The 12,602-nt window shown below is 33.1% G+C and overlaps 2 protein-coding genes and 1 long non-coding RNA gene across 27 annotated transcripts in view; 1 reads left to right on the top strand and 2 right to left on the bottom strand.

Moving 5' to 3' along the window:
• The window catches only part of Trol (terribly reduced optic lobes), a 188,264-nt gene extending 179,798 nt beyond the window's left edge, over positions 1–8,466 (top strand). For 23 of the 25 annotated variants that reach the window (XM_072018733.1, XM_072018721.1, XM_072018724.1 and 20 more), the window contains 9 exons: positions 257–517; positions 871–1,137; positions 1,432–1,620; positions 2,106–2,375; positions 2,585–2,736; positions 2,814–3,121; positions 3,317–3,783; positions 3,871–4,036; positions 4,295–5,265. In XM_072018733.1, coding sequence (XP_071874834.1) covers positions 257–517; positions 871–1,137; positions 1,432–1,620; positions 2,106–2,375; positions 2,585–2,736; positions 2,814–3,121; positions 3,317–3,783; positions 3,871–4,036; positions 4,295–4,409 — 2,195 coding nt within the window. In that variant the 3' untranslated portion in view covers positions 4,410–5,265. Of the gene's footprint in view, positions 1–256; positions 518–870; positions 1,138–1,431; positions 1,621–2,105; positions 2,376–2,584; positions 2,737–2,813; positions 3,122–3,316; positions 3,784–3,870; positions 4,037–4,294; positions 5,266–5,468; positions 5,863–5,938; positions 6,306–6,386; positions 6,589–6,703; positions 7,055–7,135 lie in introns of those variants that run through there. The other 2 variants (XM_072018746.1, XM_072018726.1) reach the window with 2 other exon arrangements.
• Positions 8,467–8,562: 96 nt separating this feature from the next.
• On the bottom strand, positions 8,563–10,755 carry Ste14 (isoprenylcysteine carboxylmethyltransferase ste14). Its single transcript, XM_072018777.1, has 3 exons — positions 10,266–10,755; positions 9,696–10,175; positions 8,563–9,622 (listed from the first exon to the last, which is right to left on the bottom strand). The coding sequence occupies exons 1-3, from the start codon at positions 10,461–10,463 to the stop codon at positions 9,440–9,442; spliced, it is 861 nt and encodes a 286-aa protein (XP_071874878.1). The 5' UTR covers positions 10,464–10,755; the 3' UTR covers positions 8,563–9,439.
• Positions 10,756–11,543: 788 nt separating this feature from the next.
• Positions 11,544–12,367, bottom strand: LOC139995364 (uncharacterized). Its single transcript, XR_011801958.1, has 2 exons — positions 12,053–12,367; positions 11,544–11,751 (listed from the first exon to the last, which is right to left on the bottom strand). It is a non-coding gene; the product is annotated as an uncharacterized lncRNA (long non-coding RNA).
• Positions 12,368–12,602: the final 235 nt, after the last annotated feature.

Below are 12,602 nucleotides of genomic sequence, written 5' to 3' on the forward strand. Positions count from 1 at the left end.
GTCCAGTATTCAGCAAATTGAATAATTCTTTGTTTACCATAGACATGAGTATAAAATACTTAATGCAACAATTGATCTTATTATTTTATGTGACATAATATCTCGATTTAATTTAGTTTAATTTTTTTAATTTAATTTAATGAATTCTCCTACTTTTGTATGATTGATTAAGTTTAGTCCACTTTTGTTTCCAATGCCTTATGTGCGAGTTGAACAGTCACAGAGTTGAAAATTATTTGTTTATATATTGTTACAGCTCCACCAAGGATTGTGTTAATCCCACCAAGACAAACAGTCCGATCCGGAGAAAATCCATCAATCGAATGTCGTACCACTGGTGACGAACCAATGAACATAGAATGGGATGCCATAGGGCGTAGCTTACCTCATTCGGTGACACACCATCGAGGACTTCTCCAGTTCCATGGAATCACTTATTCTGACGCGGGAAAATATGTTTGTAAAGCTACCAATGAAGCAGGAACTGCTGAAGCTGTTGCTGAAGTTCTAGTGAATCGTACGTAATACCATAGACTCTGATCCTAATAGTTCTATAATAAAACTCCATTCATCAGACCTCATTTTTGGGACAAATGACGTAGCCAGTGAGCATATAAGAGGAGTTCGTGTAATCAAACAGGACCGCATTTGTACTTCTACATAACATAATATAGTTATAAGTTTTAAAGTTAAGTCATAAAATTTGGTCCCACAGGAGTGAGATCCCAGTTTGCGCTTAATGCACATTCTGGCAAATTTGCGGCCTTGTAATCAAGCACTATTAAACACTTCCACTGGGTTCAGATAAATGGAGCTCTAATATATAAGTATAAAATGAAATATAATCCTGTTATAATCCATATATTTCAGAAAATCCTTACGAGAACACAGAAGTCAGACATCTCGAAAGAGACATGGTCACATATGTGGGACAACCTGTGCGTTTACGATGCATGGTCAGCGATAGAGCTACAATACACTGGTCCAGAGAAGGACTGCCATTGCCACCTAATGCTAGAATCAAAGACGATTATTTGGACCTACCCAGAGTAAGACTAGAAGACAGTGGAAGGTACATCTGCCAGACCCAAACCTCTCATGGGGTTTCCAGTGATTATGTTAATTTAAATGTCTCACGTAAGTTGAAACCCATGGTTTTTATCACATCATGCATGGTGTTCTTCCTTCACTTTCATACTTTTCATCTTTCTCGATACAAATTAAGTAATAGAATTAGACAACGTACGATTAAAAAACTATAACTAGAAGGGTATGTATTGTACCTGATTGTATTAAATTGTTCCTGAGCATGAATCATTTTGGATTGAGTTCAATTCAGTTCAATTTGAGCAAAATTAATCATCAGCAAGTCATAATACAGATTCGGTGGACACAGTTTTTATTTATGGTTGTCGCGGTATTGTTTATTAGTACTTAATTTGCGTACGGATTGCACGCGTGTGAACCCAATGCAGTGCAGGGAAAGCAGTTGCGTCTGCAGCGTTCAAGGATGCTTTCTGTTGGATTACTATTGCAATGTGAATGCTATCTTCTATCCTGATAACCGCCACTACTTCAACAACAAACGGTGGATTCCCCACTATCTTCAACAACTAGGCGGTTTGTTTTGTTTCAACAAATTATGTGTTCCCGATTTGTGATGTCTATTGGACAGTTAATGCTTTTCTCCTTCTTTTGTTGAACAAGATTAACATTTTCTTATTGTTACTCTCAAACTATCTCTACCCTAATAGAAAAAAATCAGGAACACAGTTTGACTGCGAAATTGTTAATAGATCTTCATCCTGTCACTACCTTACACTTTGTATCGTTGTGTTCATGGTACTAAAGGTTGAGAGAATTAGAAACTTTGCACAGTGATCATAGAAAAGGATATTAACATCTTAGCAAGGTTATTAAATATCTTCCACATGTGTTCGTTATTCTGTAGAATAGCCTGCTCCTGATCCAAATGATATCCATTGTCATTTTAGATTTATCCTAAACTCAATGTCATAGGAAGCAGTAATGGAAAGGGGTTCACGTTCATACGTTTTAAAAATAACTTTCAATGCATTCTGCTAACTCTATTGTTTATATTTTAGCTACTACAATACCTGCTGTCAGTGTGGAAGTCTCTCAGGATCCAGTGAACATTGGGGATAACATTGACATACGTTGTGCATGCTCTGGAACTCATAATCCACGTTACTACTGGTCCAGACCTAACCATTCTACTCTGCCACAAAATGCTCAAGTGCATGGAAACACTCTAAGATTGTCTAACGTAACTGTCAGTGACAGCGGACTGTACAGATGCACTGCAGACACTCCTGATGGTACCTTTGAGCAGGACTTCAATCTTGTTGTCCATGGTAAAGTTTCATACTTGATTATTCTATTATTCTATTTATTTCCCAATATCCTAATCTTTATACTTTATTTATTGATCATTTAAATAATATAGTAAACTAATAAAGTCTTTATTTCACACTTATGCTTACAAAATTATGCTTCAATGTAAGTATACAATAAGTTCAAAGCTCCAAAAATATACATCTTCAATTGAGGATTCTTTTATTAGGTGGAAACAACGATGCTCCAGCAATTGAAACCAAGCTTGCTCCTTATGGCTCCAGTCTAGAAATGGATTGTCGTCCTAGCATCGATCCACCTCTGACGTTCTCCTGGAGCAAACTAGGAGGTATTTTGCAACCTGACGCGCAAGTGTTTGAGGTACGATAATCATAATATAAAAATCATAATTAAAAACGATAGCAGAAGACTTCATGTATTATCTTTTTCCCTCTTAGAGCAAATTGAAGCTAACCAACGTCAAAGCAGAGGATGCAGGCACGTACATCTGCACTGTGAACAACGACCATGAAAATATAGAAATACCGACTATGCTTGTCGTAACTGGAGTAGTTCCATACTTCAGTCAGGCACCTCAAAGTTTCATCGCTTTACCTCCACTAGCTGACTCCTATCTGAAATTTAACATAGAGATCTCATTCAAGCCACAGAGCTATGATGGTATAATCCTGTACAATGATGAATCCAACCGTGGAAATGGAGACTTTATTATGTTGTCACTGGTTAGAGGCTACCCACAATTTAGGTAATTATCGATAACTAACTTAAAAATAACTTGAACATATCACTAATATGCAATTAAACTGCAATAATGTATAGAATGTGCATGATATACAAAGACACATAACATATCTAGTTGTAATATTTTAAATGCGAAACAAATTTTTGTGTGGGTTCTGTTTCTTTAATTGCATTTATAATAAGAATTTTCCTATGGTAGCTTTGATCTTGGTTCTGGACCAACTATGATTCGGGCAGAAAAACCTATAACACTTGGAGAGTGGCATACTATAAAACTCCAGCGTCACAGAAAGGAGGGAACCATGTTAGTCGATGGTGAAGGCCCTTACAAAGGTATCGCAGATGGCAGGAAACAAGGATTGGATATGAAATCATTATTGTTTGTGGGTGGAGTCCCCAGTAGTACCATAATTACCAAGTATGCAGAGATCAACAGTGGTTTCGTTGGCTGTATCAGTAGATTGGTAATTGGAGAAAAGGAAATTGACCTGATTGGTGATCAGACAGATAGCTTTGGGATCACTAACTGTGAAACTTGTGCTGAAAATCCTTGTAACAATGGTGGTGTATGTCAAGAAGCTGCTACAAAGAATGGATACATTTGTCTGTGTCGTGCTGACTACAGTGGCAAGCACTGTGACTATGTTGGCCAGCCTTGTTATCCAGGTAAAAATATGTTTTAATTACTTTTTATTTTTTCATTTTTGTCTTTTGTTTTTATATCTGTACAATTGTAATTGTCTGTAATTATAGGTGCATGTGGTGAAGGCGATTGCATAAACAAAGAAACGGGCTTCGAATGCTATTGTCCTTACGGAACAACCGGTGCTCGTTGCGAGAATACGATGAAGGTCTATGAACCAGCCTTCCATGACGATAAATCCTATATAGCACATGATACACCTAAAGCTCTTAGGCGGTAAGTATGTGGACAGTGCATGATGCATGATTAGAAAAGTTAGCCCAATTTTCTGTTGCATATGTCCCTTATTTTTTATATTTGTCAGTAAACAATTAGAAAGTTTTCACTTTAGAGTTTCATGTTAAACAATTTATTATATGTATGTTTAAATGTTAATCGATGGATACAAAGACTCTCTAAAGGATCCTCAGGCTCACTTTAACTTGCCCCCAATAAAAAGAAATCCCTGATCTTAATTGGAACAATGATTTTCAGGCCGAGAATGAACCCAACCAAAAGATACGATCGATTACGAGCACGCAACGCACAAGTTAGAAATCCACGATCAAGGCCACATCACCACAATAAGCTGCACCACACGAAACATTAGTCCTTTTTTTCACAACCAAACCCTTTCAATGCACATAACGATAAAAAAAGAAAAAAGAAACGAAGGAAAAGTCATTTATAACTATTAAATGTTTGTAGAGAACGAATCGATTCTTCTGTAACTGCTATTTATAGTTAGTCAGCATATTATATATTATATGTGTATTATATATATTTTTTTTATGAGAATTTTATTTACAATTAGATTTTTTTTGTGTCTGCCTCATACGTGTCATAGATGATTATGTTGAAGCCTGTATAGTGAGTAGTTCCTTGGAATGAACCTCATGGTGCTGTAATATTAGAGTATCAATTAATATACTTATGTTATACTTTTCATATAACAACCTTTTATAGGTCCAAGTAATTATTTTCATAGCAACATTATTTCAGAAACAATTCTTGTCGATAGAGCTCTCTTTTTATTAAGATGCCATTCGATTCGTTGGATCTTGGACCATAAAGGGTTTTTTGTACAGCTTCTTGAATAATACATTTTAACGCATTGTGTTAGTTATTTTAATTATTGTTTAAAGTAAACCATTAATAAGATCACTACCAAACAAGAAAGGCACTTTACAGTAGTATCAAGAGCTTATTATTGGCATTATTGTGTTGTGGCATTATACGCGATTTGTGTACTAAGCACACACTCAACACATTCACACACACACTTAATATCAGGCACATCTTAAGATGTTTGTACTTATTTTGTAAGAACCTGTTTGATGTATGTGCCATAAGTGGTGTGTTTCTAGGGCCAGAATGACCGTTTATATGTATTTCGACGGGCTTCGAGTGATGCTATAAGTATAAATATATGTCTTGAGATGCAAATAAAAATTGATTTAACAGGATTTTTGTCATTTTGCTGATTACCTGCCTTCGTAGTAGTTTATGAACATCGAAGAGGTAAGTCACGTTCTAAAAGGAAAATTGTGTGTCCCTCCAATGTATTTTCTCTTACTAATTCTAATATTTTCTCCCACTAACAGGAACTAATTTCTACATCTAATGTTAAATCAGGACAGTGACTTTAATATTTCCAATGTTATTACAGATTGAAAGTAGCAATGAACTTCAATCCTCTGGACAATCAAGATGGCATACTGATGTATTGTGCTCAAAGTGAAGAGGGACTTGGAGACTTCGTTGCGTTGGTAGTCAAGGATGAACGTGTCGAGTTTCGATACGACATTGGTTCTGGCCTGGCGATCATTAGATCAAACCATGTTCTTCAACCTGGTGTATGGACGCATGTCTCCATCAACAGGGACTTCAAGGAAGGGAATTTGACTATAAATGGAGAACCTACAATAGGAGGCAAGTCTCCCGGGACTGCTCGCACTATGACGCTTAATACACTACTCTATATTGGAGGCGTTGATCGCAGAAGAATTATAGTGAACAGAAATGCCGGCGTAGATAGTACTTTTCGTGGTTGCATCAGTGATGTAAGCTCACCATAAACTTTTTCAGAAGACTCTTGATAGAATTATCCAAATAAAACATATTCTATTATATTCTCAGCTCGGAGTGTCTTCGATGAATGTAGACATACTAAAGTCAGCCTTGGATTCAGTAAACATAGATGACTGCAATATTCTACATCCTAATCAAACCAAGTTGACTACTGTAATCACTACTCCACCATCCACTACGACTCCCTATGATCCATGTGCCTCCAATCCTTGCATTCATGGAATGTGTCAGAATACTGATTCGTACGACTATTCATGCACCTGTGAATACGGCTACGTGGGAAGAAACTGTGAGAACATTTTGAAGCAATGCGAACTGTTGCTTCCCTGTAGAAATGGAGGCACCTGTACAGACCTCCATGGGTCCTACAAATGCGATTGTCGGTTAGGCTACAATGGACAGAATTGTGAAAAGTGTAAGTATTTCAGAGAATCAATTTTAGTATTAAATACAAACATTTATTTTACAATCTTATCAATTTCTCTTTGATTTTCAGTGGCGGAGGTAACTTACGATGTTGCATTCAGAGGAGATGGCTGGTTAGAGTTAGATAAGTCTGTAATGACCCATGAAGAAGAACGTGAAGTGTTAGGTTTTGAAATTTCAACGAACAAGACCAAAGGACTGATCATGTGGCATGGGCAGACACCAAATGATCTTAATCTTGATCACTACATGGCTCTTGCTGTGGTTGATGGGTAATTAACAACGTTTTTTTTAATTAAACACAATAATTTATGAATTCATTTGCGAGCAATAAGTATTCTATTCCAGTTTTTAGAATAAATATTTTATTTAATCTGCTATTTTCAGTTATGTAGAGTATCAATACAACTTGGGTACAGGACCAGTAGTGATTCGTGTCACTGCACAGAAGGTAGATGATGGAGAACGACACAGAATAATCTTAAAGCGCCAGGGAAGTGATGGAAGCATAGAATTAAATGGAGAACATATGGAGAGTAGTGCTAGCTATGGAACACAGCAAGATTTGAATGCTAGAGGCAGCGTGTACTTAGGTGGAGTGCCAGACTATGCTATGACTTATGGAAAATATCAAGAAGGATTTTCTGGTTGCATTTATACCATGGAGGTGCAAGATTCTGGGGCCATAGACATTGGAGAAAAATCTATAAGGGGAAAGAACGTTTCACCATGCACTAGGTAAATGAAAAAATAATTTTCTGTTAAGAAAACAACATGGAAACTGTATAAAATGTTCTGTTAATCTTTCATGCTGCTTAGAGCAAGATGGATACCCTCTTCCTTAGTATTTACCAACGCGGATACGGACATCTTCGACGCGTTTGTTCCTCCGCCTCCTGTCAATATAATCCACCCTAAACCAGCGGCAAATTTAGCTGCGTACAGTATCAAAAATTACTCATTGTTAATCCTACTTCAAAATCTGCTCGCTTTCACCATGGATATCCGAGAGCAGAGCGTGCTTTTCACAGTATTATGCATAGACACTATAAACGCGATGAAATGTATATTGAGTTAAGTGTTGTTTAATTGGATTAGGTCTTTTTTAAGTGAATACGTGTCCTTTCAACAATGATTTAATAATGAAGAAACACGTATTCTCTGGTAACTTATGGAATTAATCCAATTTGTAAATTGTTTAACGCTTCGTTAACATTGGGGACAAGGTAAATTATTAACATTTTAACAAGTAAGAATTATTAATGTTTTAATAACCCTTTTTTCTCTTTATTTCTTTTTGTTTTATAGTTATTTGGACGATAGACTTCCAACAAGAGGCGACCTTGGAAAGATATGGAAGTGGTTTATTTAAGTGAAGGGACAATTATATTATTCAGTTTATAAAGCCTACCGCGGCAAATGATATATGTATAAGCAGTTTTATATCTGTACGTGTACAGAATATGTTTCTGACAACATTTTATAACCGAATTAACTACATTTTATACAGTTCTTTGTTTTTATAAAGTACGATAGATTCTTTCCTCATATTAGCCAATCCTATTCCCTTTTCTATTTTCTTTTTTTTTTTTTTTATCTGACAATGCTTTTTTTCCAATTGACTGCCACGTTCAAAGAATGAACGTTGAGGCGACTGCGAATGGATACAATAATATTATATTACGTCACGCATAAGTTTTCACTGCCATTGTCTGAGTTGTTAACTTCCCATAGACAACCTCTAATCTTTAGCTAAGCAAACACTAAAAATGGCTCCATTAGTTCATAATTCTAGTTGTAACGTTACAACAAATTCTCACTGAATTGAGAATGTTTATCTTCGACATATAGAAAAACATAAGAAATAAGTTGTATTACAAAGTAAAATTTTTATTCCAACAGTTATCTGGACCAATGATAGGCCCTATTATTGATTGTTCTATGACTTCTATACAAATTTGTTTTCCTTTCTTTTTATTAAAACACTTTAAATTTCATTATGTGATACTAACAAAGGAAAGTTACTTACAAGTATTTGCATAGTTAAGATACGGTGCTAGTAAAATATGTTGCTAGTTCTAAGGAGATTTGTATTCAATGAAAATGCGACGGACGTGTGTAAATAATTATAATTAGTCTCTCAAACCTTAGCGTTTTCTTACATTCTGTATAACCGCTATTTCTCAGAGGAAATATTGCATAAAAAAACGAATAGGTAAGGATTAAATGAAAGATTCGACAAAGGATACATTTACAGATTACTGTTATTTATTTATTCATGAATTATTACAACGATACATTGTCATTTATTTCCGTTTGTTAGCGCATTTGCCTATTAAATTGTCAATTAACAAATGCATATTCTCTCACGTGGAAAGTAGTAACGATCATGGGCATTTTCTAGATTTGTATGACAAACAAAATACGATAATATAAATCTTGTGTGACTCAAGTCTAATGCACAACGATAATTCAATTCTTTTTCATTTTTCTTTTTTCTATCTATAAATAATACTGCATATTCTCTCAATAAAATTCTCATAATCTAAATTCATTCTTTGGTTTCACAATAATAAAAAATATATAGGCCATAAATCATCAAGGCAAGATCGATAATTAACATCAGTATATCAAAAAGCTTTGTCGATACTAAAATATTGTAAATGATTATGTACAGACTTAACGATATTGTAAGTACATTGCTGAAATCTCTAAAACTTTCTTATTATCCAACATCGAACGAATGCTTTCTGAATGTCAATGCAAATGTTAGCTACAGCATTATATTTATTATTTTACATTTCGTACATATATATATATATATATATAAAATAAATATATATGCATATATATATACACACACATATGTAATAAGCATAAATATAAAAAGGAAGTGTATAATCTACCAACTGAAAGTAACCATATAATGAAAGTGTAGTCTATTGTTATATGAATAATTCTTCAAAATGAAATGAGACAATAAATATAATTTTGTTAAAAAAACCTCCCTTGATTATTGCATTGTTGCTTGAGGTACAATAAAAAACATAGTCAGTACAAATAATGTTAAGATTAAACCTGAGGAATTGATACAATTAGAGTGTTTCAGACACATACTGGCTGCTATAAATTCAGCTTGTAACCAGATATATATGGTAATCCTGTACTAACTTTCTTCTGGTATTCTACATAATCCTGCCCAAAGAAATTAAGCAGAGTAATCTCTTCGATTAAAATGCGGTCGTGGAAGAACTTCCAAGATACTCCGGTGTATGCAAGGAAACAAACTGGATTCTGGAGTATTAGCTACAAAGACAAATATAACACTTGTCTACACTTCAGTAAAATATTATACATATTTAATATGAAAGATTATTACCTGCGTTCCTATAGACCAATAAAACCAGCCTACATAACTAGGATGCCTGCAAATTCTGTAAACTCCATACGTAATCAATTCGTGACTATCCATCTTTTCACTCTGCACAATATGATTAAAATTATGCTTGGCAGTAAACATTGCCAATTTCCTCAAAACTTCCCCGCAAATGCATAGTACAAGTCCAAAGTATGATATAAAAGAAGATTCTTTCATTGGAGAATAATAATGCCTTTCTATGACAAATTCTATCCAGCTAGAACATGCTGCCACTCCATAAGCTATGCTGTGATTTAGAATGAAACTGTCGATAGAAAGAGTAGAAGGATTTATCCAAGCTATGCTTAGGAATTCTGTGTAATGGAATATTGCCATTATAGTGATATACACTCCGAACATTTGCCATGAAGATGGTGCAACAAAGGACACAATAATCCCAATACCAAAGGCATATCCTAAGAGAACTGCCCTTACAGCAACCTGTTAAATGTAAGTATTCATAAAATAAGTTGATGTCTTCATAATAATTCACATAAATGAATCATTATAATAGTAATATATTTAAAATACCTGATAAGCAAAGTCGCGAAACGCAAGAAGTACAAGTATATTTAAGAATCCATATTGAAATAAATGCGTAAACCAAATGTTGTTAAAATATTCTTGAAAAACATTGAATTCTAACCTTAACAATACTTCTGGTAGGATTGCGATTAAGCTAGCGGCGATAAAACAAAAAAAGCTAAGCTTTCCATTGTAACACAACATTTTCTAAATTTTATGTAACTTTATCCTACTTAAATATGTAATTCACCATTTCTATCAAATATTAATTGCAGGTTAGTTTTTAACCTCACGTTAACTATAGATCGCCAACAGAATTAAACCAAATAGGTTTCCACAAAGTTTGAAAAAATGGTATTCTTTTAGAATGTAAAAATTCCGCAAATTTCGTTCCTCCTTATTTTCTACATTTAGAAACTAGTAATAAATGATATAAAAAATTGAACTTCATCTTTTACAAACAAATACGTATTCACATATATTAATATTATAGTTATTCATAAATAAATAATATTTATCCAAATTATAATAAATAAAATGAAGTAGATATGAAACAATAGCATACATATTTTAAATAATTTGAAGTACATTTATTAACTATAATACCATTCAATTTTAATTTAATTTTATATAAATCATATTTTTAGTTTTCTCTATTAAAATTAATATTTGTTTCTCTATGTTACAGGAACATCAATTTTACAACATCTTCAATAATCTACAATCAACAATCAATGCTACATTATTTAAATAATAATACATGTTCATTGTTATATTATTATATTATATTATTATTTATTATATTATATTACATATTAGATTATAGTGCAAATAAATTATTATAAACAATCATTATATACGATTACTATCTGTATTAAATTAAATTTTAGACTATTTAGAAATAATGAATAACAATTTATATATTTAAACAAACATTTTTATTTATCAAAATTATCACCATATAAATAATAAGTTCTATAAACCAAAAATTTAAACAAAAGTTGTAGAGATGAAGTCAAAATATTACAAGTCGAAAATCAAAGCAATTCGCAAAAAATTTTCCCAGCATCTCGGTTTTGTATCAGGAGAACATAACATCATAGGAGGTGGCACGAGTTCGGCAATTTTTGGAATATGACATCATTTTTCGGAATAAAAATTTTACTGCTATTTTTTTATTTCCTCGTACATTTATTCACGGAATTTAACGTCATTTTTGGGCGAGGATGTTTTCTAACTAGGAAAGAAAATTTTTTGACAGTTTTTAAATTAAAAAAACACTGATTTTCTTGTATTTTTCAACTTATTAAACGTAATTCAAACTGTACAGAATGATATAAAGGTAATATATTGTTATTTGTATAATAATGCAATATAATCTAACAAAATAATACAATTTCTCTTATTAATAAGTATAATAAATGAGTTTTCATTGTTCTTTGGATGAAGAATTGCCATGGGCCACTTGAAATTTGGAGATGAAATTCTTTACCTGCAACAGGAGAAATAGGGATTAAATGATTTTCAGCATCAGTATCTTCTTATTATAAAATTACTTTCTTAGAAGTTAATTCATTTATACAAATACTTGAATATATTATTCGTTTCCACATATAAGGACAGAACACACGCTTGAAACTTGTTCATTTCCTAAATTTCTGTACGAGAACTGCTCATTAAAATATCCATTAAAGATGTGCATTATTTGACGAATCAATTATGTTTTACATTTATTTCATGCAACAAGATGTATGAAATTCATAATTAAATCCTTTGGATAGTGGAGCATCTACCTTAAATAATATTTACAACGTATAGTCTACTTCAGGATAATACGTCCCGCTCCGATTCACATCTTGCTCAGTGAATTCTTTTATTAACACGATTCAAATTACAGATAATGAAAGATATCATCGCAACGATTAGTGCAGAACTTCTTTTTTTTTTTTAAGTAAAGGGAAATCCATCATCATCTTTCATTATGAGCGAACGCAGAATTTAGCCTTACAGATTGTACTATGTATTGAATTTAAAAGTGACATTAATACAGGAAACTCTACTATCCACTTCACTAACGTTCGACGTGAGTACGCTCGCCTTACTACAAACACTACCACCACTACTCCATTACTACTACATAGCAATCTTAAATGAAGTAGCGATGAGTTTAACCTAACAATTGCTTAAACAATTTCCTGCAAACATTTTTAGACAACTATATGAAATAAACCAATATTTATTACTATATATTAGTAACTTTTACAAAAGTTACAAACAATACTAGTATGCTATTACAGAATTAAGAAAATTTTAATTATATATATAGTTCTAGTAACGTTAATT

The sequence above is a fragment of the Bombus fervidus genome, chromosome 15 (genome assembly GCF_041682495.2).
Source record: "Bombus fervidus isolate BK054 chromosome 15, iyBomFerv1, whole genome shotgun sequence".
NCBI lineage: Eukaryota > Metazoa > Arthropoda > Insecta > Hymenoptera > Apidae > Bombus > Bombus fervidus.